The sequence below is a fragment of the Oryctolagus cuniculus genome, chromosome 4 (genome assembly GCF_051225735.1).
Source record: "Oryctolagus cuniculus isolate XC-2025 breed Fujian yellow rabbit chromosome 4, ASM5122573v1, whole genome shotgun sequence".
NCBI classification, from domain to species: Eukaryota; Metazoa; Chordata; class Mammalia; order Lagomorpha; family Leporidae; genus Oryctolagus; species Oryctolagus cuniculus.
The window spans coordinates 67,812,881-67,836,312 of NC_142870.1; the positions used below are offsets into that span (position 1 = coordinate 67,812,881).

The 23,432-nt window shown below is 41.1% G+C and overlaps 1 protein-coding gene across 50 annotated transcripts in view; it reads left to right on the forward strand.

The window, feature by feature from the left end:
- The window catches only part of PHLDB2 (pleckstrin homology like domain family B member 2), a 237,411-nt gene that overhangs the window by 171,532 nt on the left and 42,447 nt on the right, over positions 1 to 23,432 (forward strand). For 33 of the 50 annotated variants that reach the window (XM_089330755.1, XM_017347099.4, XM_089330756.1 and 30 more), the window contains 4 exons: positions 3,124 to 3,507; positions 9,180 to 9,323; positions 10,339 to 10,476; positions 22,933 to 23,061. In XM_089330755.1, the coding sequence (XP_089186881.1) occupies positions 3,124 to 3,507; positions 9,180 to 9,323; positions 10,339 to 10,476; positions 22,933 to 23,061 (795 nt within the window). Of the gene's footprint in view, positions 1 to 1,234; positions 1,764 to 3,123; positions 3,508 to 9,179; positions 9,324 to 10,338; positions 10,477 to 22,932; positions 23,062 to 23,432 lie in introns of those variants that run through there. The other 17 variants (XM_089330763.1, XM_089330772.1, XM_089330775.1 and 14 more) reach the window with 2 other exon arrangements.

The window sequence follows — 23,432 nt, forward strand, 5'->3', positions numbered from 1 at the left end:
AAATAAAATGTATTTAAAATAATTTGATTTAACGTGACCTACTTTCTAAGTCTTTAGCACCTGTATTTTAGGCCATTTGGTATTTGGGATCTGTACTGTCGGCTTTTCAAGAGAATGAGTGGCAGGAGCCGGCGCCATGGCTCACTTGGTTAATCCTCCACCTGCGGTGCTGGCCTCCCATGTGAGCGCTGGGTTCTAGTCCCAGCTGTTCCTTTTCCAGTCCAGCTCTCTGTTGTGGCCCAGGAGGGCAGTGGAGGATGGCCCAAGTGCTTGGGTGCCTGCACCCGCGTGGGAGACCAGGAAAAGCACCTGCCTCCTGGCATCGGATCTCGTGGCTCCGGCCATGGCGGCCATTTGGGGGTGAACCAATGGAAGGAACACCTTTCTCTCTGTCTTTCTCTCTCACTGTCTAACTCTATTTGTCAAAAAAAAAAAAAAAAAAAAAAAAAAAAAAAAAAAAAAGAATGAGTGGTAGATTGCTGGTTTGAAAGTGGGTAGGATTTGGACAGCTCAAAGGGGGCAGTTTACTGACTTAGCAAGTGCCAGGCGACACTTCAAAGAAAACTGACCCCTAGGTAGAGGGCTGTACATTCTCACATTTTAGTGGCCCGGGACCAAGCCTGGTTGCACTTATGTTCCAGCGTAATCCTTAATAGCACACTGTTTGATACGAGAACAGTTTTTTTGTCTGGAACGATCACCCAGGTCTTGGGTGGTACGGGGTGTAACAAATGGGAAATATCAAGACACCAGAGTGAAGAGGCTTGAAGGAAGAATTGTTGTTAAGGGTACTTTCTTTCCAGGGTTTTCCTTAAAAGGCTTCTTTGGGGCTTTCTGAAATGTCTCCCAGACTGTTCTGACGCACTTCTTCTTGACATCAGTTTATTTTTCTTTGGTGAAGCTTTTATGGGGCCAGTGTGTCTCCATGCAGCCTGGATTTCTCTTAGACTCGTGGGCAGCATTGCTCTGTGTGTGTGTGTGTGATTCAAGCCTAGATGGATTGGCTGTGAATGGGGTGATAAGAATAGAGAAAAACGCATGCCAGTAGACCAAACTTCCTGTGCACAAGCCTTTGAATACTGTGTTTCACTGTCTGAAATAGCATTCATCTTAAGACTAGATCATTTATTCCCCCTGGAATTAAGCAATAGCACTGGCAGCAGAAGAAACTATTTTGGGAAGAGCATGTGGGAGGAATTTTGCTATGTATTCCAGAAGTACCTTTAATACTTTTGAAGACTGCAGTGTTCATTAGATCCCTGAGAGATGGAAATTGACAACTTCCAGATAATTTCAAACGTAATTAATGCCAAGGGTAATATATGCTTATCGTGATCTGCAAAGATTAGTAAGTTTAGAATCCTCAGTAATTACCCAAATGGCATAAAGAGAACTTTTCTTTGGAGATTAGCTTCTAATACAGATGATAGTAAGAAGGATAAGATCTAGTGTCTTGTCCCAGGCTCTCTCTTTTATACCCCTGCAGGTTGCTTTTGCATATTCCCATGTAGACTTCTAGATTGTTAGAGAAGTTTAAGATGAGTCAGTGAATGCTGCGTGCCCCTTACTCCCTCCCCCATAAGCTGAGGTGGGTAGGGCTTGGCAGCTGGGGGCAGCTGAACAGATAAATAGGCAGCAGGGCTCCTGGATGGACAGGGTACAGAAGAGCCTGGGGTGAGCTTGTGCAGCTGTGTCTTCTGTGGAAGGAGGCCATGAGGACCGAGCTGCACCTGGAGTCCAGAAGTCCAGGCAGTGAAAGGGAGGTGGGAGCATATAGAAATGAACTAGTTTAATAGTAATTTGATCAACCTCTTGCTTTTGGGGGGAGGGTAGGAGTACTTTAGAGGTCAGATATCAGTCGGATACATTTTATATGATTTTGTATCTTGTCAATTAATGAGTTTAATAGAAACCGGAGAGTTATGTTGGGTTGTTCCTGTTTGACTTTTCTGCTTATTACTACTTTTAATTAATAAAAAGCTAACTGTCTCCTGAGTTTTCTCTTCATAAATTAGATGCCATCAGCATGAAAACAGCAGCGCGGTGCCACTTCATATTTTTCTATATTGTTACTGATCAGCAGTTTGGAAAATGGTTTTCAGTGGACGGCTTTGGAAGGCTCTTTTCAGTGTGGTAAACGGAATCACAGCGTGTGGCTTTTGTATTCTTTTTCACCTCAGCATCGGAACTAATGTGAAGGATAAAGATGTTAAGCTTTCACTCCCTACACAATGCTGTCTAAGTTTCTGGAAAGCATTTTGTAAATTATACCCTGTTGCTCACAATACAGCATTAATTTACTTAAACATCATAACTGCCTACCTGTTGTGCATGGGAAGCCTGCTGAGAAGTCAATTAGTGATACTATTACAGATTTCCATGACCTATATCTTGGTCTTTTTTTTTTTTTTGACAAATGTACTAGCATTTTATTTTCCAATTAAATGAATGAAAGAGTTCATGGGTCACAATTTGAGCTGCAATGATGTTGTTCTATCTGGAGTTGGTGCAAGATGGTCTTTATTTTAGTGCAACTGTACAAGGTTTTTATAATTTTAATTATTCACATGAGCAATTAGTGGAAAACATGTTTCTGTGGTCACCAGATATTAAAAAGTTTGGAAAATTTCAAAGCATTTCAAGAAAACAATAACATAGATATGCCTTTTAAATGAAAAGATTCTTGAAGTGCCTTTGCCCTCTTTGTGTGCCTAACAGCACGATAGTATTTCTATAGGAAGGTAGAGAATTGCCTTGGTGAATGTTCTGTCTACAGTAATGAAAGCGCCAGATATTGTTGGAGGTGATGTACTATAGAGGGTGGGACAGAGGGTGGGAACGAAATGGAAATCTTTAAAAATGATGATAGCGTTTGGAGACAGGCTTGAAGAAAAGGCTTGCTAGTGCTGATGGGTGCTAGGGTCAGCCCTGGGTTTGCAGGGAAAGGGCATAGTATGTCAACCCATACTTCATCAAATGCATCCATTAAAGATGAGGAAAAGTCAGCAGCCACTTTGTGCCTGGGTCCGTGCACGGAGTGAGATCGCCAGCCTCCTCGATCGTTTTCTTCGGCGCTGTCTCCGTTGGCACACCCTCTGACCCTCCCCTCCTCTCTGCCTCTAGGAGAGACAGCGTCTGGAGACGATCCTCAGCCTCTGTGCTGAGTACACAAAGCCCGACAGTCGCTTGTCCAGTGGCACCACCGTGGCGGATGTGCAGAAAATCAACAAGGAGCTTGACAAGCTGCAGCTCTCCGATGAGGAATCCGTGTTTGAGGAAGCCCTGGCGAGCGCTGATTCCAGATACAGGTGCCACCGGAAGGGCTCGCTCCACGATGCGGACTTGGCTGGCTTCGGGAGCCTGGGTCAGAGCGGTGGCAGCTTCCTTGCTCCCAGGAGCATCAGGAACGAGGAACTGCTCCGTGACCTCACCAGGACGCCCCCACCACCACCCTCTGCCTTTCTGAAAGCTTCCAGCGAGTCCTCTTACCTAAGCATCCTACCCAAGGTAATGTTAGCCCAGCCACTTGGTGTCTAAGATCCCACCAAGGGTGATGCTGGCTGAGCTAAGAGATAGGATTTCTGGCCCAGGACTATGCATATGCTTTGGCCTGGAGATTGGAGATTTTATCATACGAATTTTCCAGAATGTTTCAGTGGAGCTTCAGTATAAGAGGTAATTAGATAAACAAATATAGAAAATTAAGGTGTTACTGTCAAGCAATATATTTGTAGTGTGAAAAATGCAGCAGCACAGAAGAGTGGACAGTTTCTCTTCTCTGTGCCTCTCCCAGTAGTACACCTGAGGGGCAGAGATAGTTACAAGTGCCTTAACTGGCCTTCATCGGATTCTCTGTCATAAATGGCTACATACACCCACGTGTACACACAGGGTGCCCTGCCTTTTTTCCCCTCCCTAAGTGTCATGGGGAATCTGCATATTGTTTTACCCAGTTCTCCCTTATTCTTGTTAATGGTGGATTAGTGTTCTGTTGTTTGCAAGTATCATGTAAGTTATTTCCAGTTTTTTGTTAATAAAATCCACACACAGCCAACATTCTATCCTATCCATTTTTGTGCATTTGTGCAAATGTACCTGTAGGATCACTTACTAAAAGTAGAATTGCTAAGTTCAAAAATTTGTACATTACTATATTAATATTAATTATAAATTAAATATAAATATTAATTGATATTTCCAAATTATACCCTCAAAAATCAGTGTCTTCTGGTGACACTTGCACTAATAGGACATTTGTATATATTTTTTGAAGTTTTCTTATTTTGTCTTTTTTTTATTGAGTACTAAGAGCTGTTTGTGGTAAGCAAATTAGTATTTTATCATTAGTGGTTTTCCCATTGACTTTATTTATGTTTTTGAACATACAGATTTATTTGCAGTCACTACTATTTCTCAGTGTTTTGGTTGTATATTGGTTTAAAATATCTCCCAAATTTGAAGATTTCTTAAATGAAACTCAAAAGGAAAAATTTTTGATTCTCTTTTTTTCACACAACTTAAGAATTTTGTTTATGGAGAATAAAAAGAAATCTCTCCTCTCTTTTGTGAAAAGGATTTGAAGGAGCTTACTGCAAAAGACATAAAATTTTAGACTAAAATTTGAACATCAAAAATAGTGAATAAGAGGAAAAACATGGGTAGATTTATTTATTTAAGAGTAACTAGCAATCAGTAATTCATTTAAGTAATTTAAGCTTGATTCAGAGTCTTGGCAATTGAAGCCACAGAACCAAAAAATAAGATACATCAGTTAATGTTTGTTAGAGGAGAATGACACATACAGATTCTCGAAGACAGATATCCTGTTGTGATGAGAATTTGTGTGTTAGTGGTTTTTAAAATTTGTATTTGTTTGGCTGTAGCAAGACTAGTCACTGAATGTTCCCAGTCAGAAGTCCATATCTACCTATGAGTTATCCCATTAGGACTTAGACTGCCAAGTACATGATGAACACCCATCCCATCTTCCCTCTGGTGGCCATGTCCACCTTACTCCTTCTCAGTGGAGAGAAATTCTGCATTATGAGAAAATTGAAACTGGTAGAAGCTAGAATTACTGAAGAATAATCAAGTCAGTGACCTTTCATTTGAAAATTTGAGTTGTTGCCAGCTGCCGTTGAGCATCCTGAGAAATTCTTAATTTCTTTTTCATCTCAAATCTTTTCACATTCTTTCTTTATGGAGCTCTGCCAGGTTTGGGTCAAAAATCTTGAGTTGTGTGCTTTTGTAAAGACTGTCTTTTGGAAGACAGGTTTCCTCTTGTCAAGAGCGTTGACAAGAAAACTGTAGGTGCACGAGGGAGCAGATCCTGGTAGATGTTTTTAATTGCTTAAGTATGCTCCCACGGAAGAAGAGACCTCTGAAGCTTCGAGCAGCATCCACGCTCACAGGAGATGTCAGACCATGATCCTTCAGAGACAGGAATCATCCAGGCTACCCTGGGTTACCACCTGCAGCTTAGATACAGCTCAGTCAACAGGTCGATAGGTCCAAGGAATGAGTTTTTCATTTATTACTTTTCAAAGACAGGCATATATTGCCTCGAGAAAGGAAATACAAGACCCTTAGAAATAACCTCTGGGCCATTTATTTTGGATGTTCTTCCTCTTCCAGTAATCTGGGCCCTGGATTATTTGCTTCACAAAGTAGGAAGTCTGTTTTTAGTAGATTTGGGGGTAAATGGAGAACAAGAATGTGAAAACACTCTAAGTTGATTTAACTAGCAAAGCTTCTAATCATATCTAGGAAACTGGAGATTTATTAGTCTGAAACTTACTAAACCTAACATTTAAATATGCTGATGATTTTGGAAATATGATGATTTTAATTGGCTTTTGTGCACCTATCTAGGGGTGCCTAGTGTAAAAGCTTACTGGAGAGTAACTCACCCTTTTCCTTTTTGAGTAATTGTCCTATCCACGGTAGAAAGCCCTCCCTCACACTTCCTCCCTCCCTCCTTTATTTTAAGTGGGTTCTCAGAGGAGATCTGCATAAACGGAGTGGACCCTTTCTCCCCTTTCTCTAAATGGATCAAGTTACCTCAAAGATGGATGATTTGAGGATGCACATACATGTGTAATGTGTTTAATAAATAGACTACTATGGCATGGATTCCTATCCACTACTGTAAAATAGAAAAATCCCAAAAAAATTAAAATGAAGGACTTCTGTTTAAAATTTCAACTTCCTCCTTGTCACCATAAAACTAAAGCTGTTCACTGGCTGCTAACCTTGTGTTTCTATTGATTTTCTTTATTTGGCCAGCGCCATGGCTCAATAGGCTAATCCTCCGCCTGCGGCGCCGGCACACCAGGTTCTAGTCCCAGTCGGGGCGCCATATTCTGTCCCGGTTGCCCCTCTTCCAGGCCATCTCTCTGCTGTGGCCCGGGAGTGCAGTGGAGGATGGCCCAAGTGCTTGGGCCCTGCACCCCATGGGAGACCAGGAGAAGCACCTGGCTCCTGCCTTTGAATCTGCGTGGTGCGCTGGCCGCAGCGGCCATTGGAGGGTGAACCAACGGCAAAGGAAGACCTTTCTCTCTGTCTCTCTCTCTCACTGTCCACTCTGCCTGGCAAAACAACAACAACAACAAAAAATTCTTTATTTGATTAATAAACAAAATTACATACATATTCTAAATAATGGGCAGTGGTGTCCCTTCTGTGCAGCTTTGATAAATATTGCCATCTGGTCATTATTGCCTATGTTTTTTCATTTTATTTTGTTGTATTGTTTAGAAATAAAATATTGTTTCAAAGCATTATAATTCAAGAGTGCAGTGTAGTTAAATATTCTTTGTCTTAAAAATGACTATATGAATACAGTTGTCTATATTTAAATAAATGCATTTCTATGGGCACTTAAACAAGTAAACAAGATTACTGTATTTTCACCCATTCTATCACAATGAATTTACTTTTAAGATGTCTCTTGAGATTTTGCTTCTTACAAGCAACAGAAAACAAACCTCCATAGGCATTTCCTAGATAGCATTTATTGCCATAAACAGCCTTGTGAGTTGTCTGTTATTAAGTATACTTATTTGTGATTAATTCCCTAAAAACTTTGAGTTATGCAGATGCTTATCCCTTTGACTATTAACAGTCCTCACCCCAGCAGTTACTTAAGAAGTTCATGATTTTGCAGATTGTCCAGTTGTTTTGTTTTTTCTTAATGCTTTACTTCCACCCGTGAGAGAGATATTTTTAATCTGTGTTGGAAGTAGAAACATGATATGTGATGTTGACCCAACAGGATACTGGCCTTGAGGAGGCTTTCCTGCTGGGATTACTGGTCTGTGATTTTGGAATGCCATTACTGCTACAGGCACGCCTCATAGCCTAAAACAGGCACTGAAGTATCGGGATAGTGAGCTTCATTGTCTGTGACAAAAAGGTCATCAGTTGTTTTATTAGTTGATAAGACATTGGATTTAAGATGGAAATTGAAAAGATAAATGTCAAAGCTGGGAAGCCTGCATATCTGTTCTAACCAACCTGACATTATTAAATTCTCAATTGTTTCACCTCCATAAGGAGCTGCAAAGTTGGGTAAAGAAAACAGACTATGACCGTGGGCAAGGAGTACAGAGCAGGACCTGATGGATATCTTCTGAAAGTTAGCACCAGAATTGTTCAACAGATTAAATGAAGCTGGTGAATTTAGGTCTAGTTATTTTTATGGTTTAATTAATTTGAATATGTTTCCAATAATTAGTGAGTAACCCTCAATAATTAACTGGACTGCTGTTTCCAACTTCCAACACAAATTATGTAGTTATCTACTTACCGATGCAGAATTAGTTTTTTTTTTTTAGAAGCATAAAACCTTTACAAGCGATATACCAATATTGGCAACCCTTGACTTACAGAAAGATTGGCCTCTACCAGGTAACACCCAAGATAACCCAAAATTTGAACTTCTAGAAAACAGAGGGTATTTTTAGTTCACTGCATTCTCTTCTTCTTATCTGTGTGAACTACAATACTCCTTTCTTTCCTGGGAATTTGTCACTAGCTCTGTTCAAGGATGTAAACAAGTACTCTCACTTTGTTTCTTGACTTTCTCATTCCTTGCCAAGAAATTCAACATTTCTATGAAACAATATTATGAAAGGTGGCCAGTGTCCTGTTTTAGGTCACAAAAGCCAATTTGGCCTGGTTAGTATTTTATATAGGAAGGTCAATGGAACAAAGGCAGTAAATAGTGTACTAAGACAAAAAACAAAGCATCAGGTAACATTGAAGGTATAGTTTCAAATCAGTTGGGGATGCCAAAATTATGTACCCTCGATATCCCACTTTGTGTTGGAAGGAAGTCAATAAGCATGCATGCTCATATGCAGATAACCCTGGTAGTCTGGAGATTTAAGAGGCTATGTAGGAGAGGTACCCGCTTGGATGTGGAAGAACACGAAGCCTGTAATGAAAGTAGCTGTGAGCCCGGGAGATCTCTGTGGAAGATGATTCTAGCTCTCTGCTGTGCTGAACTTCAAAACTTTGGAGAAATCACTTCAATCTCCACATACCACAGCTTCCTCATTTGTATGACCTTCTAGTTATTCTAGCTTTTTTTTTTTTTAAGAGATTTATTAATTTATTTGAAAGGCCGAGTGACCAGGGGAGCAGCGTGGTGTGTGGAGAGAGATCTTCCATTCACTCGTTTACTCCCTTTATGGCTGAACAACCAGGTCTGGGCCAGGCAGAAGCTTGGAGTCTGGAACTCCAGCCATGTCTCCCATCTGGATAGTGGGGGCCCAAGCGCTTGCGCCATCTTCTGCTGCCTTCCTTAGTGCGTTATCAGGGAGCTGGATCAGAATCAGAACAGCCACACCTCGAACTGGCATTCCCATATGGGATGCCGATGCCAGTGTCTCAAATGGGGCTTTAATTCACTGCACCACAATGTGGGCCCAGAGTTATTTTAGCTCTGTAAGGGTATGCATTTGTGAATTGAAGTTGGTGTGTTTGAATGTACCCAATAGCATAACCACTGAGTGTGGCACCGTTTCTATGGGAAAAATGTGTCAGACTTCCAACTAAACAGTCACAAGAATGCTTTTAGAATCTGCATGGGTCTGGAAATACCAGGCCTGCAGCTTTAAGCTGGGGTAGTCTAGAACTGAAGTGTGAATATCTGTTTCTGTGTTGATGAATTGCAGACCCCAGAGGGTGTAAGTGAAGAGCAGAGGGCTCAGGAGCTGGCCGCCATGGAAGATGCCCGGATAGTAATTCTGAACAACCTGGAGGAGCTTGAACAAAAAATCAAAGATATAAATGACCAGATGGATGAATCTTCCAGAGAGGTATAAACCTTGAGTTCCTTTTTTCCCCTTCTTTCCTGTAACGTAAAAATATTACTGCTTATTTGGGCACAGGGCTTGGAAGCCAAATACTTAGAAGTCAACTTGATTTAATGTTTGTTCAAGGGTACCTACCATGTGTGGGGTAAACATGCCCTTGTTTTTGCATTCCTGTTTTCTTTCTGTTGTTTTTGAAACAGATGAGTAAACATTTGAAGGCATCTTTAATGTACTTTATGTGTAGCTAACTTTGTCATAACTGCATATGCTTTCTGTAAACTGAGATACCCAGTATTTAGGTGCTTGCGTTCAAATCTAACCAACATTTTTTGAGCATGCTTTCTGTAAATTCAAGGTCATGTCGGTACTGCTGGGGAGTGCAGGGTTCACACATGAATCAAACAGACCCAGCTTTCTGGAGGCTTGCAAACTGGAGAGCAGATATATTCACATTCTACAACCAATAGAAGTCCATGGCCATTTTCATGTTACCTCTGTGGAGTGAGAGGAAGTGCCTAATTCTTCCCAGGGGGAATCTGCATGCCTGTTTTCACCAGTGGTGCCGACAGCCCCATAAGTAGTAAGTGGACTGTTCACCTGTCATCTGTGCACCCTGGAAGCCCCTCCTGCTGGCGTTGCTAGGAATGCAGAGCTCCTGTGCTGGGCTGGGGTCACTTTCACTTCAGTGCTCTGGGGACAAAGACGTGACTGCTCCAGCGTGGTCTGTACTTGAGCCCGAATCTAAGCAAATACGCAAACTGTTTTTCAGAAGTAAGCAGTAGAGGGTTGGTAATAGAAATGTTATGTGATAAGATACATAGTTTTCTTTACAAATATTTTCTAGCACAGGAATCCTGAGTTTCCTGTGGGCTCTCTGGAATGTTCTTTAGACCCCACGGAATGACTGATAACCGTGATGCTTCTTGAAATTTGTAGCTGTTAAAAATGTCCCTCTGCTGTGGGCAGCTGAGAAGTCCCTGAGGGTGAATCCCTTCTGAGTTTTGTTTTGTGTCCTTAGTTGGATATGGAATGTGCTCTTTTGGATGGAGAACAGAAATCTGAAACAACTGAACTTATGAAGGAGAAGGAGATTTTGGATCATCTAAACCGGAAGATCGCCGAACTGGAAAAGAACATTGTTGGTGAAAAGACCAAGGTAAAAGAAAATGTTTGAATGCAATTTTTATGGGCAAAGCAGTGGTTCTAATTGATGGAAATTAAATGTTATATAGCTTGATCATGGTTTTGGATTTGTGTAGCATGTTCCTGGACACAGTGGCCCTGGGAACATAACATTATCCCAGGCTAGGAGCTGTCAGGTAGTGAGCAACTGGAGCTGAGAGCAGAGCCTGGGTGAATGTAGGGCTGATACCCATGGCAGGTTATCCGCCTTGAGAAGAGTGAGTTGCTCTCCACTGCACACTCCCACCCCCACCCCCTGTCAGCTTTGTGCTCTTCTGATTCCACTGAACTTGATTTCTTGATCACTGGTGCTTTGTAGGGTGCGCTAAAGTATATGCAAGTAGAATTGCCTCATTTCTTTCCATTTTGCTGTTAAAAAGATGAATGGGGACTGTTCATCTCACATGTCTGCCTTGTTGTTGTCCTCAAAGCAAGTGCACTGCTCTTGGACAAACGCATTGAGGTTTCCAGAGGTCCTCACACAGTGCCAAGTGAAGTCTGTCCATGAGCCACAGGACACTTCCCTTGGGAAAGATCCTGCTTATACATTTCAGACAACAACCTGAATGTCAGCTGATCGCCACTAAGGAATGTAAGACAAATTCTAGAATTAAGGATGGTAGTTGGGTTTTTGGTTTGTCTGTTTATGAGATTTTTTTCCCCCTGTCTGGAAAATACTGTACATTCCTCTTCCATTCCGAGTTAGTTGCAGCTGAAATAAGCCTAAAAGTAAAAATAAAATTCCCATTTGAAAAGCAAAAAATGAACGGGCTTTAACACATTCTTCCCTGCCCATCACATTCCCCACTATGCTGAGAAAAACAATTTTTCAGTTTGAGTAAGCTCTAGTGGTCATATGTGGAAAGAATTCCTGCTGAAAGAGACTTCCTTTTTAGGCTCTTGTTTATTTGAGACGGATAAATAAGAGCATTTGACCCTGGTGCCTGAGAAGGAGCCCAAAATGATGTTGTCAGAAATGGAAGTCAGAGTAAAAGCTACACGTTGATTTCTTGGCTGCCTGCATGTCAAAATTAGGATGCACAGCTTTACATATTAAATTGCATATGTGCTCATTCCACCTTTAGACTTTGAAATGGTAAAAATCTATTTGAGTAGTGGCTATATTTTTCCTTAGAATCTCAACAATAAGTCCAAGGATTGACTGTCTAAGTCTGCAGTGCAGGAGGATGGAGTTTAATGGCTTATGCCTTACAAAGATTCTGCACTGATATAGCAAGAAGCTTTTGCTGGAAGCATTAGATGTCTTTTTTTTGGTACTTGGTAGTGTTTTACTATTAAGTGTAAAACTAAGTGATATCATAGTTATCTTGTTACTCTTTAAGTCATATTGGAAAACTTGTAGGGCTTAGAAATGGGTTGTCAGGTTCCCTGTGAGCCCTTCAGTTTCCTTCATCCATGTGGCTGTTTATCTTTGTGTAGTCCACATATGGTGTGGCTTATAAATCCTCTTTGTCTATCAGTCATTAGCATCAGACCCTACACAAAAGTAAAGCAAGTTAAGCCAATGAGTGCTGCATCTCACTTCCCAGGGAAAGCTGGGTGATAGTCTCCAGATCTAAGGTAGAGGTGGAATTCCAGGAACATGGACAGAAGTGAGCAGAGAGGCCCCTTCAACCTTCCTGTTGTTGTTTCGGTGGCTTGAAGTATCGAACCAGCTCTTGCAGCTGTTTGGGGATTAGTTGGCCTTGGCAGGTGGGATTATTGTCTGTCATCACATGCTGTGAAAAATGGCAGAAACTGGCTCTGGGAGAAGTACTGCAGAAAAGGATGAGGGAAGTGCAAACAGTAGACCCAATGACGCTACTACATATTTTTAACAGCAAAACTCAGAGACTCTACACTGCTTGATGACATTATTGTGTTCCTACCATTTAAAACCATTCTTTTTATTTGAGAGAGAGAGAGAGAAAAAAAAAAAAAACAATAAACTCCCATCCAAAAGTTCATTCCCTAAATGCCTCAAAGGGGCAGGAGCCGTGAACTCAATCTAGGTCTCCCACACAGGTGGCAGGAACCCAGCTCTTTGAGCCCTTACCACTATCTCCCAGGGTCCGCATTAGCAGGAAGCTGGAGTCAGGAGCTGGAGCCTGGAGTCAAACACAGGCACTCTGCCATGGGACATGGGCACACCCACCAGGTTCTTAGTTGCTAAGTCAAACTCCCACCCCAGTGTGTCTACCACTTTATGGCACAACTGTTTCATATCATCCCTCTGTTCAGACCTCTGGCCTCCTTTCCTCCCTGTGGGCCAGAGGTGATCTCACCATCTGTGCTTCTGAGAAATTAGAATTTTCAAGGTTCCCTCCTTGTATCAAAGACCAGTCCCTATCCATGTGCTCTGCATGTCGCCCCGCTCTTCTTGAGGTCTTCAGTCTTTCTGCTCACCCTCCTCCTACCCCACTACCAATGTCCCGCTTCTCCCTGGGCTTTTACTGTTAGCATGTCAACATCATTTTTTAAAATTATTATTTAAAAATAAGCTACTAATTTCTATCTTCATCAATAATTAATCTTTTCAAGCAATTTTCTGGGTCCTCTGTATATCCTCTTCATTTTTCCAGTTAACCATGCTTCCCATTACAGTTCGCTTAGACCTCGGTGCTCCATCACATTTGCTCCTGTTAGAGCTGTTAAAGACCCCAGTGCTGCCCTGTCTGCCCCCATCCTTTCTGCCTCTGTTGCATTCCATCCATGGCTCATCGTCTTCCAGTGTAACCACCCAGGAATTCACATCTCTACCTATCAACACATTCAGACACAGACCTGGAAGTTGACACTTCTTTCTCCATCATCCCCTCACTGAATTCATTACCAATATATTTCTCAATTACTTCGCATCTTTGCATCTTTACCAACAATGTTCTCTTGTAAATTATCAAAATCTCTTTTTTTGTCCCCTTTCTACTTGCTTCCCTATAATCAATTTTCTTGACAGCAGCAAGGGTGACTTACAGAACAAAAAAAAAAAAAGAAGGTTTTTTTTTTTTTTTTTTTATATAAAGGTAGAGTGACAAAGAAACAGGGATGGGCAGGAAGAGAAAGAGACCTTCCACTCACTAGTTTATTCCCCAACTGCTTGCAGCAGCCAGGGCTGGACCAGGCCGAAGTCAGGATCCTGGAACTCCATCTGGGTCTCCCATGTGGGTGGCAGGGGCCCAGATACTTAGGCCATCTTCTGTTGCTTTCCCAGGTGCATTAGCAGGGAGCTGGATTGGAAGCAGAACAGGTGGGACTCAAACCAGCGCTCCAATCTGGTATGCTAGTGTCCAGTGGCAGTTTAACTTTCTGGCCCTCCAGAGTGATTTTTAAAAAGAGACTAGATCATAAACTTTGGTTTGTGACCTACCACTTTAAAATAGGTATAAATTCCTAACTGATCAGGCACTAACCCCTCATACTCCACTCCCACCATGGGCTTCTTCCCCTTTATTTAAAGATCCATCCTCCATCCCACCCCAGGTGCTTTATGGAGACCATTCTCCCTGCCTGGAATCCCCTTCCTCATTTCCCATGCCTCGTTGCTTCTGTCTTTTAGGACTCAGATTCAGCATCGGTTTTCTAGAAAAGTCCTCCCAGACCTTTCTAGTTGAGATTACGTTCCTCCTGCTGTTCTTTTAGCCCTTTTGTAGTTCTTTTTTTTTTTTTTAAGATTTATTTATTTATTTGAAAGTCAGAGTTACACAGAGAGAGGAGAGGCATAGAGAGAGAGAGGGAGAGAGAGAGAGAGAGGTCTTCTATCTGATGGTTCACTCCCCAGATAGCTGCAACAGCTGGAGCTGCGCTGATCCGAAGCCAGGAGTCAGGAGCTTCCTCCAGGTCTCCCACACAGGTGCAGGGGCCCAAGGACTGGGGCCATCTTGTTCTGCTTTCCCAGCCATAGCAGAGAGCTGGATTGGAATTGGAGCAGCCGGGTCTCGAACCGGCACCCATATGGGATGCCGGCGCCTCAGGCCAGGGCATTAACCCACTGCGCCATACTGCCGGCCCCAATAGTTCACTTCTTATAATTTACATTTGTTTGTAGATTGTTAGATATTTATTTCCCTCTCTAGCCTAGGAAATAGGGAAAGGCCCTGCCATCCACAATTTACCCAGCCTCTAGTAGTAGGTGCTAAAATACTGCCCAGTGTGCTGTAGGAGTGTTGTCCTTAGATTCTTCTGCTCACAGCTCGTCTAGGCTGGCCTTGGCAGAAACACTGAGCCAAACACCTGCCAAAGAGCTACGTGTGGCCAAGTTTCGGGACAGCTGGAGTGGGCTGCGCAAGTGCACATGCCGTGGGTCTGTAATCACACTGCCACTCAAGCTGGAGCATACGACAGAAGGAGGAAGTGGCCTTTGCCCTTTTGGATCACGTTTCCTTTCCACACACACCTGTTGCTGTGGTCACATATAAACTGTGGAATGAGAAAAGTAACACCTAAAAAGATATCCCTGTTGGGCAAGCTCCGATTCAGATGTCCTGGGATTTTAGAGACAAGGCGTGGAGCCACAGGAAGAAAAAGGTTAAATAACACCTCAGAGTTCAAGTCTTGGTGTGAAATTATTGAAATGATTTCCTTGGCTCTCAAGTCTTGTATTGTTTCTTATAGCTGATTTTGTATTATTTTATTTTGCATATTTAATTAACATGTAAATAAATAAATTAATGTGTATCATACATCATTAGTATTGTGTAACTGCATACAATATAAATTCCAGACATAATTATATATACAACATAAATCATAGACAATGTCTTTTATTATGTATTTACTGAGTATTTTTGCAGTGGTTCCCTGGGTTGGCCCTTCATGCTCTTACAGGTACAGCTGTTGAAAGCATCAATACGCCTCTTCCCATGTGGCCCTAAGCTCAAGGCCACCTGTCTGTTGTGTTCTAGACAGTAGCCACATCATAGATAGAGCCACTATGAGCATGGATCAGCCTGGGACAAATACAAGTATCTAATGATAAACATCGTCCCAGCAGGGATGTTTGTTTGGTGAAACAGTAAACAAAGAGACAATTTTGTGTTCTCACAGCTCAGGTGAAAGAAATGAGGGGAGTTGGTTGCTTTTTGCCTAGCAAACTCTTACAGTTTAATGGGCTTGGTGACAGAATAAGAAAGAAGGTGCCGTCACTGTGGCGCGGCGAGTTAACGCCCTGGCCTGAAGCCCCAGCATCCCATAGGGGCGCCGGTTCTAGTCCCGGCTCTGCTCCTCTTCCTATCCAGCTGTCTGCTGTGGCCTGGGAAAGCAGAAGATGGCCCAATTGCTTGGGCCCCTGCACCCGTGTGGGAGACCCAGAAGAAGCTCCTGGCTTTGGATTAGCACAGTGCTGGCCATTTTAGCCAACTGGGGAGTGAACCATTGGGTGGATGACCTCTCTCTCTCTCTCTGCCTCTCCTCTCTCTGTGTAACTCTGCCTTTCAAATAAATAAATTAATTAAAAAGAAAAAAAAAAGAATAAGAAAGCCACCAGCACCATGAAGCCCAGTTGTAGAATTGGCTTCCCTTTCCTTCTGCTCCCCACCCCCGCTCCCAGGGCAAAGCCCAGTTTTCCACAACTGCTGAGAAGGTATAGATGTATACATCAGGTTATGTAGGTTTGTTTCTGGTTTTACATGAAAAATTTAATTAAAAACAACTTTTCAATTGCCTTTATGTTTGGATTATCTGTGTTTCATCTGTACTCTGCTTACAGAAATCAAAAGTCAACTGTATAAAATTAAAGAAGGTGGCTAAGGAGAGGTTCTGTTGAAGTCTTGTATCTGTGACCCAGTTGGGAATCCTAAAGCTCACTCCATCCTTTTGTTTGAGGACAGGTATTTTGTGTGTCTAGACAGATACGTGGGAGGTTCCGTAGCCATCTCAGCATACACAGTTTTATAGCTAAACACACTTGAAAGCGTGAACTGATGCTTATTCCATATCCTACAACATGTTCCTGAGTGAAATCTGAAATTCTTTGACTTCCTGATATTTCTGCAATAAATATATATCACTGTATAAAACGGTTAAATCTTACTCCCCATTATTATCTTGCCAAAGTGCCTGTTATTTCCTCTCCATCCTTCCTGTAGAGCCAGGGGCAGACAGTGAGCCCAGCTCAGAATTCTTCAGCAAGGTGCTAATGCCTGCTGAGTGAAGAGCATTTGCCAGGTCACAGTCAGTGTTCAGACATGACCCAGCCCTTCCCCTGCCTCTATCTTGCATTTCAAAGTTAGCTCCCTGGCTAGAGGAAGTGAGTTCCAGTGTGGAATCTGGGGATTAAATCAACAGGATTCCAGATTAGGGATATTTTTTTCTGGTAGATGGTGGATGACACAAGTCCTTAGTGCTCTGATTTTCCAACTTTTTTTTTCCCCAACTGTATAATTAAAATCTCAAAGTCCATGGAAAAAAAATCCCGGAAAGAAATAGACATTTGCATCTTTTTCGAGGCAGAGAAAGAGTTGTCAGCAATCACCATTTGCTGACACACAGGTCCATACTCTTTTCTTCTGTAGTTCCAAAATCCGGAATGTTTTGTGAGGGAGAAAAGCAAGATTGAAAATTCATATGTGCAGCTACAGAAATTGTAGCGTGCTTGATTCAAGGGGAATGCCCACACCTCCCAGGAAATGCCATAGTATATGAGCTATCTGAACTGTGTTATCTTTGTAAAATGGAGAACATTGTGAAATCTGAAACACTTCTCATCTGAAGTAGTATCATGAGTATATGCATGTGTCTACACTCATCATAATGAATACATTCAACATGTGCGGTTCTTTTATACAGTAACTACACTTCAATAAAGCATTTTTTTCCTAAAATTTATTTATTTATTTGAAAGACAGAGATACAGAGAGAGAAGAGAAGAGAGAGAGAGATCTTTCATCTGCTGATTCACTTCCCAAATGACTGCAACAGCCAGGGCTGGGTCAGGCCAAAACCAGGAGCCAGGAGCTTCTTCCATGTCTCCCATGTGGGTGCAGGGGTCCAAGTACCTGGGCCATCTTCTCATGCTTTCCCAGGTGTGTTAACAGGGAGTTGGATCAGAAGTAGAGCAGCCAGAACTTGAACCAGCACCCATATGGGATGCCGACACTGCAGGAAAAGGCTTAACCTGCTGACACAGCACCAGCCCCAATATAGCTGTTTTAAAAAAGAATTTCAGGCGCTGGCACTATGATGCAGTGGGTTAAAACCCTGGCCTGAAGCGCTGCCATGCCATATGGGCACCGGTTCTAGTTCCAGCTGCTCCTCTTCCTATGTATCTCTCTGCTGTGGTCTGGGATAGCAGTGGAGGATGGCCCAAATCTTTGGGCCCTTGCACCCACGTGGGAGACCTGGAGAAAGCTCTTGGCTCCTGGCTTCAGATCAGCGCAGCTCTGGCCATTGCGGCCATCTGGAGAGTGAACCAGCAGATGGAAGACATCTCTCTCTGTCTCTACCTCTCTCTGTAACTCTGTCTTTCAAATAAATAAAATAAATCTTAAAAAAAAAGAATTTCAGAAAATTATTATGGTCCTAAAATAATTGCCATATCTATGAACCTATAAGGGTGCCTGCCTCCCATACCATACATCAGCTTTAGGAAGTAGAAGGAAAGAGATTCTCAGAGAGGACTTTGGATGGGCCTTCCTTAAAAATGATGGCTTAGGAACTATGGTTAACAAATAATTGCATCAATTTCTGATCTCACCCAGCATTTCATGAAATGTGGCCCAAGTGCCGTGTGTGATGAATTATGTGCTAAACTGGAGGTTACAAAGATGGGCCTTAATTTTTAAGAAAATCTTTATCAAGTTAATAGAATCGTCAGCTTTAGCAAATCAAAATACATGAAGTTCAGTTACATTTGGATTTCAATTAAACTGCAATTATGTTTTTACCTTTTTTCAGTATAATTATGTCCAATGGAGTATTTGGGACACACTTAGTTATTAAGACTCATTTTTTTCCATCTGAAATTGAAATTTAACTAGGTGTCCTCTATTTTATCTGGCAGCCCTACAGTATAATAAATTAATAATCTTTTCAAGGTAACTATGAAGCTTTTGCTTATCAGATAAAGGTAATGCATTTGATATGCAAGAATTTTCTGGAATTCAAATACAGCTAGCACATTAAGTTTCAGTTTCTTCCTTCAAGAATACAACTTAAAAGAAAGAAAACTTGTTACTGGCTGGCTGTCAGTGGTTCTCAACCTTGGTGCATATTAGGAAACTTGAAGAGATTTTTAAAGTGCTTGTTACTAAGTCTTATGATTCTGGATCTATGTGTAAGTTGGGACCTGGGAAATAAATATATTTAAAAGCTCACCCAGGGGCCGACATCGTAGTGTAAAGGGTTAAGCCACTGCCCACAATGCCAGCATCCCATATAGGTGCCATATCAAGTCCTGGTTGCTCCACTTTCTATCCAGTTCCCTGCTAATGGCCTGGGAAAGCAGCAGAAGATGGCCCAAGTGCATGGGGCCCTGCACCCACATGGCAGACCTGGAAGTAGCTCCTGACTTCGGCTTCTGTCCTCCTCTGTCTGTAATTCGGCCTTTCAAATAACTTAAAAATAAAACTTGTTAAAAAAAAACTCACTGAAATTACTCTAATGTTCAATATGAGCTAAGGACAGCTGAGCCAAATGGGCCATGATGCATGAGGGCCTTGTTCAAGTACCCGCTTCTCTTCCTTGCCTCCAATCCTCATTTAGCTTTGTTGACTAGAAGAACAAACAGCCAACTGTGGAAATAAATGCAGCAGGCCCTCCCCTATCCACAGAGTCAACCAACCAAGAATGGAAAATATTCCAAAAAACAAAACATGAACATATACAGACTTTTTTCTAGTTATTATTCTCTGAACAATTCAGTATAACCACTATTTACATGGTATTTACGTTGCTTGGTGTATTATAAATAATCTAGAAATGATTTAAGGTACAGTTGGCCCTCTCTGTTCTTGGGTTCCTTATCTATGCATTCAACCAACCCAGGATTGAAAATAATCAGGAAAAAAAAGTACATCTATACTGAACATGTCCAAACTTTTTGCCCTGTCTTGAATTCCTAAACAATAAAACATAGTTACTATTGACCTAGCACCTATATTGGATTAGGTGTTATTAGTAATCCAGACGTGTTTTCTGTATGTGGTAGGATATGTGCAGGTTATATGCAAAACCCACTAAATGTTGTACATGGGACCTCAGCATCCATGGATGTTGTATGAGGTGATATGACCTGAAACCAACCCCTATGAACTCCAATGGATGGTGTGATAGACCTGATGTTATATACGAATTTCTACCTTAACTTACCCAGGAAGAATTTTCCTTTGGCCATATGTGAATATGAAACTTTAGGTGAATATACAAAATTGGCAGAATTGGCAATGAATTTGTGACCCAGCTGGAGTTTGCTGGTCCATCAAGGAGGTCACGTCAGTGTGAGAACAGCACAAACAGAAACGGCTCATCTCTAGGGAATTCACCTCCTGCTCTTGGTTTATAGATGCCCTCTGATACATACATCTGGATTTTCCTAAAGCATTCCTTGTGATATTTTGTCAACAAAGTGAAGTTGGTTATGTTTATTAAAAATGCCTTTTAGTTTGTCTATCCCCTGAGAATAGATTCATGAATCTTAAAAAAAAAAAAAAGTTATGCTCTCTTTAGTGTTTGGAAAATATTGTGGTGCCTATAGTAGGTAGGTGAGTTTTCTAATTTAAATCTGAGTAAAGGGAATAACACCCGCTTTTAATATTTTACCTGTGAAAAGCAAGAATCCCTGAACCCTCAAGTGCAGTCTCATTTGTTGATTTTACCTTCCCTGTAGAAGGTGATAATTAGTTACTTGCCTAGTGCTAATTTTCCTTTGAAAACTTCTTGGGCAGTATACAGGAGAGAGGGATATTAATTACTTTCTGGCTCCGAGTGGTTGTACTGCTGGCCCTTACAGCCCTGTGTGATTTATGGCTGGGCCCGCCTGCCACTAGTCTTTCTTTCATCCTCCTTGACTTCCTTTGGCCCAAATTTGGCCCCTCTAAGCTTCTGCTTGGAGACCTAGATAGTGGTCACAGCGGTACTAATGAACCACAGGGAAGCTGCGGAAGGTTCTAATGGTGCCTGCTTGTGTAATTCTTCTAACTGCACCCTTGTATGGAATAATAAAACATTTTGAGCACCTCAGAAGGAAGACACTATGTAAACATAAGGTATTTTTTATTAGTTGTTGAATTCTGTTTGTTATTAGCAATTAAATCATGGAAAACATCAGAGGAAGTTGGTCATTTCTTCAGATTTGAGACCTGTGTTTTAGGTCAGTGGCTTTCCACATTGTAAAATATTACATCAATATTTTCTAGTTCACATACATTTTAGGGCTGTGCATGTGTGATATTTAATTGTAATGATTAGTTTCTCTTTTTAAAAAATTTAGTTTGGATCAGAGTTGCTACAAAATCTGATGATAAAGCAACAGCATCTAGAAATTGAATTCTTTTCAGATAAAATTCTTTGGCTGTGTAAGTAGTGCAATCTTTGATCTACAAACAGAAGACCAAGTAATACAGGTTGTGTGTGTGTGTGTGTGTGTGTGTGTGTCTATGTTTAGCCAAAAGACAGAAAGCATTCTGTATTGTTGGATTTATTAAGGAGAAATGGAAACTAAAGCCCAAATCTAACCAGTACTATTGTATTCAATTTTACTGTGAGTTAACACTTGGGATCCTTTTCTTTGTTGATAGTACTATTACTTTCTCCAATCCCTGAACAACAGATGTACACAGGTAGCAAAGTCACTCTTGTTAAAGATAAAGAAAATTTTTGTGGTCTGTTAAAATTTAGGTTGTTATAAAATCACTTGCAATTGATATATAAAATAGGATTCTATGATTTTTCACTTTGGGGTGATTAATTATTTGTGAAAAAATATGTTTCTAATGTTAATGTTAAGTGTACATTTCTAAAATATCCTTGAAATTTTAAGATTAAAGTAAAAAATGGAGACTCAAGTAAGTTAGTATAGGCATTGATGTTTATAGTTTCAAATTTAAACCTATAACATCTGTTATAAAGAATCTAAATATATGATCACACAAGAAATCATGAGCATTTCAGTGAAGGAATTAGAATAAGGATAATTTTATAGAACTATTTGAGAATTTTGTCCCTTAAAAAAGTTCTCCTGTGATATATTTAGAAGCTAATTTAATTTCTTTCGGTTAACACAGAATGAACATAAGGAAGGTAAGGCGCTGACCACTTTACTTACTGGAGGTCAAATAGTCATAGTGCTTCATGCAATGCTTTCTTAGGGCTGAGCTGTTACACAAAGAAAAGAATCATGTCTAAAATTTGCATTAAGTGTTCCAACATCATAAAGGGAATATATGTTAGGAAGATTGGCACTAAATAAATTGAAGTTACATTTCGAGATTTCAGAAGTAGCATCATAAGACCATATAAATCACTGTGTCAAAGTATTTGCTGTTATAATCTGGACAAATTCAGGTCACTTGGCCCTTTGTGACTTGGGAGGGATTTGATTCTCCTCTCCTCTCCTCCCCTCCCCTCCCCTCCCCTCCCTCCCCTCCCCTCTTCTTTCTCCTCTCCTCTTCTCCCTTCTCTACTCCTCTCTTTTGCTTCTCTCCTCTCTTCCCCCTTTTCTGACCTGTGGCTATGTTCTTTTTATCACAGTCCATGTTTCAATTTATTTATGTTGGTCATTGTAGGAAATGTGTATTTCTGTAGTCAGTGTCACAGTTTGGTACATCTGAGCTGCCTAATATTACTTCCTTTTGCAACTTTGTTAGTCCTGCATTTTTACTAGCTCTCTCAGCTCCTGAATTAGATGCTTTCCTTGGCATAAACATTTTTAATTGCTTTTGCTTTGACATTTTCCAAATAGCTAGCAATGTCTCAGGTAACCAGAATATCAGTTGATGTACCTGGAGTTCCTTGGAGCTGTGAACAAAATAGCAAAATTTCAGTAATTTTCAAAACTTGCTTAGCTAATGCCTTTAGCAAATCGGAACATGGCTTCAGGTAATTGCCCCTTTCCTTTGTCTGCTTCTCTGACTGATGACTCCCTGTAAGGCTAACTTAGAAATTTGGTTCCATTTCTTCTGTTCTGTGTTGACCAATTCAATATTGCCATTGCTTCCCCTACTTTAGTAACATGGTGGCAGGAAATAAGGAAAGGGGGTCATTGTCAATACCCAGCCAAGTGGACTATGTTGTGAGAATGCAGGAACCGGACCCCCTTTGCTTAACTTCCAGTTATGCCCTTTTATCCTAGCCACTAACAAGATATGTCGCTACATTCCTTGGAAGATCCAGCGTTTGTGTGTGTTTATTTGTGTTGAGCGTAGGAAATGTGCACTAGCGGCTGCTTGGGGTGTGAAGGTAATTTCTGTTCTTCTATTTTCTGATTTCTGAACTTCAGGAGAAGGTAAAGCTTGATGCTGAAAGGGAAAAACTAGAGAGGCTTCAGGAGCTTTACTCCGAGCAGAAGACCCAGCTGGACAATTGTCCTGAGTCCATGAGGGAACAATTACAGCAACAACTGAAGAGGGTCAGTAGCAAACAGGAATGCACCAGTTGTGTTGTTTTTCTTTTTGTTTATTATCTTTTTCAGTTAAGTTTCCACTTACCTGTGACTGACTACTTCACAAAGAGTAAATGTGCATAATTTCTAGTCATTCCTTTTTAAATAGAAATATGCATGCTAACAGTATATTTTATTCCATGCTAATCAGTTAAAAATCCCTTGCTAGAATCTTTTACCAAATTTAAAGCAAAAACATTTCTGGAATCATTTTTCTTGTAACAAAAGGGAGCTATTCCTGACTTGTAACCAACATCAAGATTGCAGCATTTAAATCAACTGACATGTTTTCCTGCATTCTCTGCTGCTTTGTGAGTACTATTTGCCCTTAAATTTTT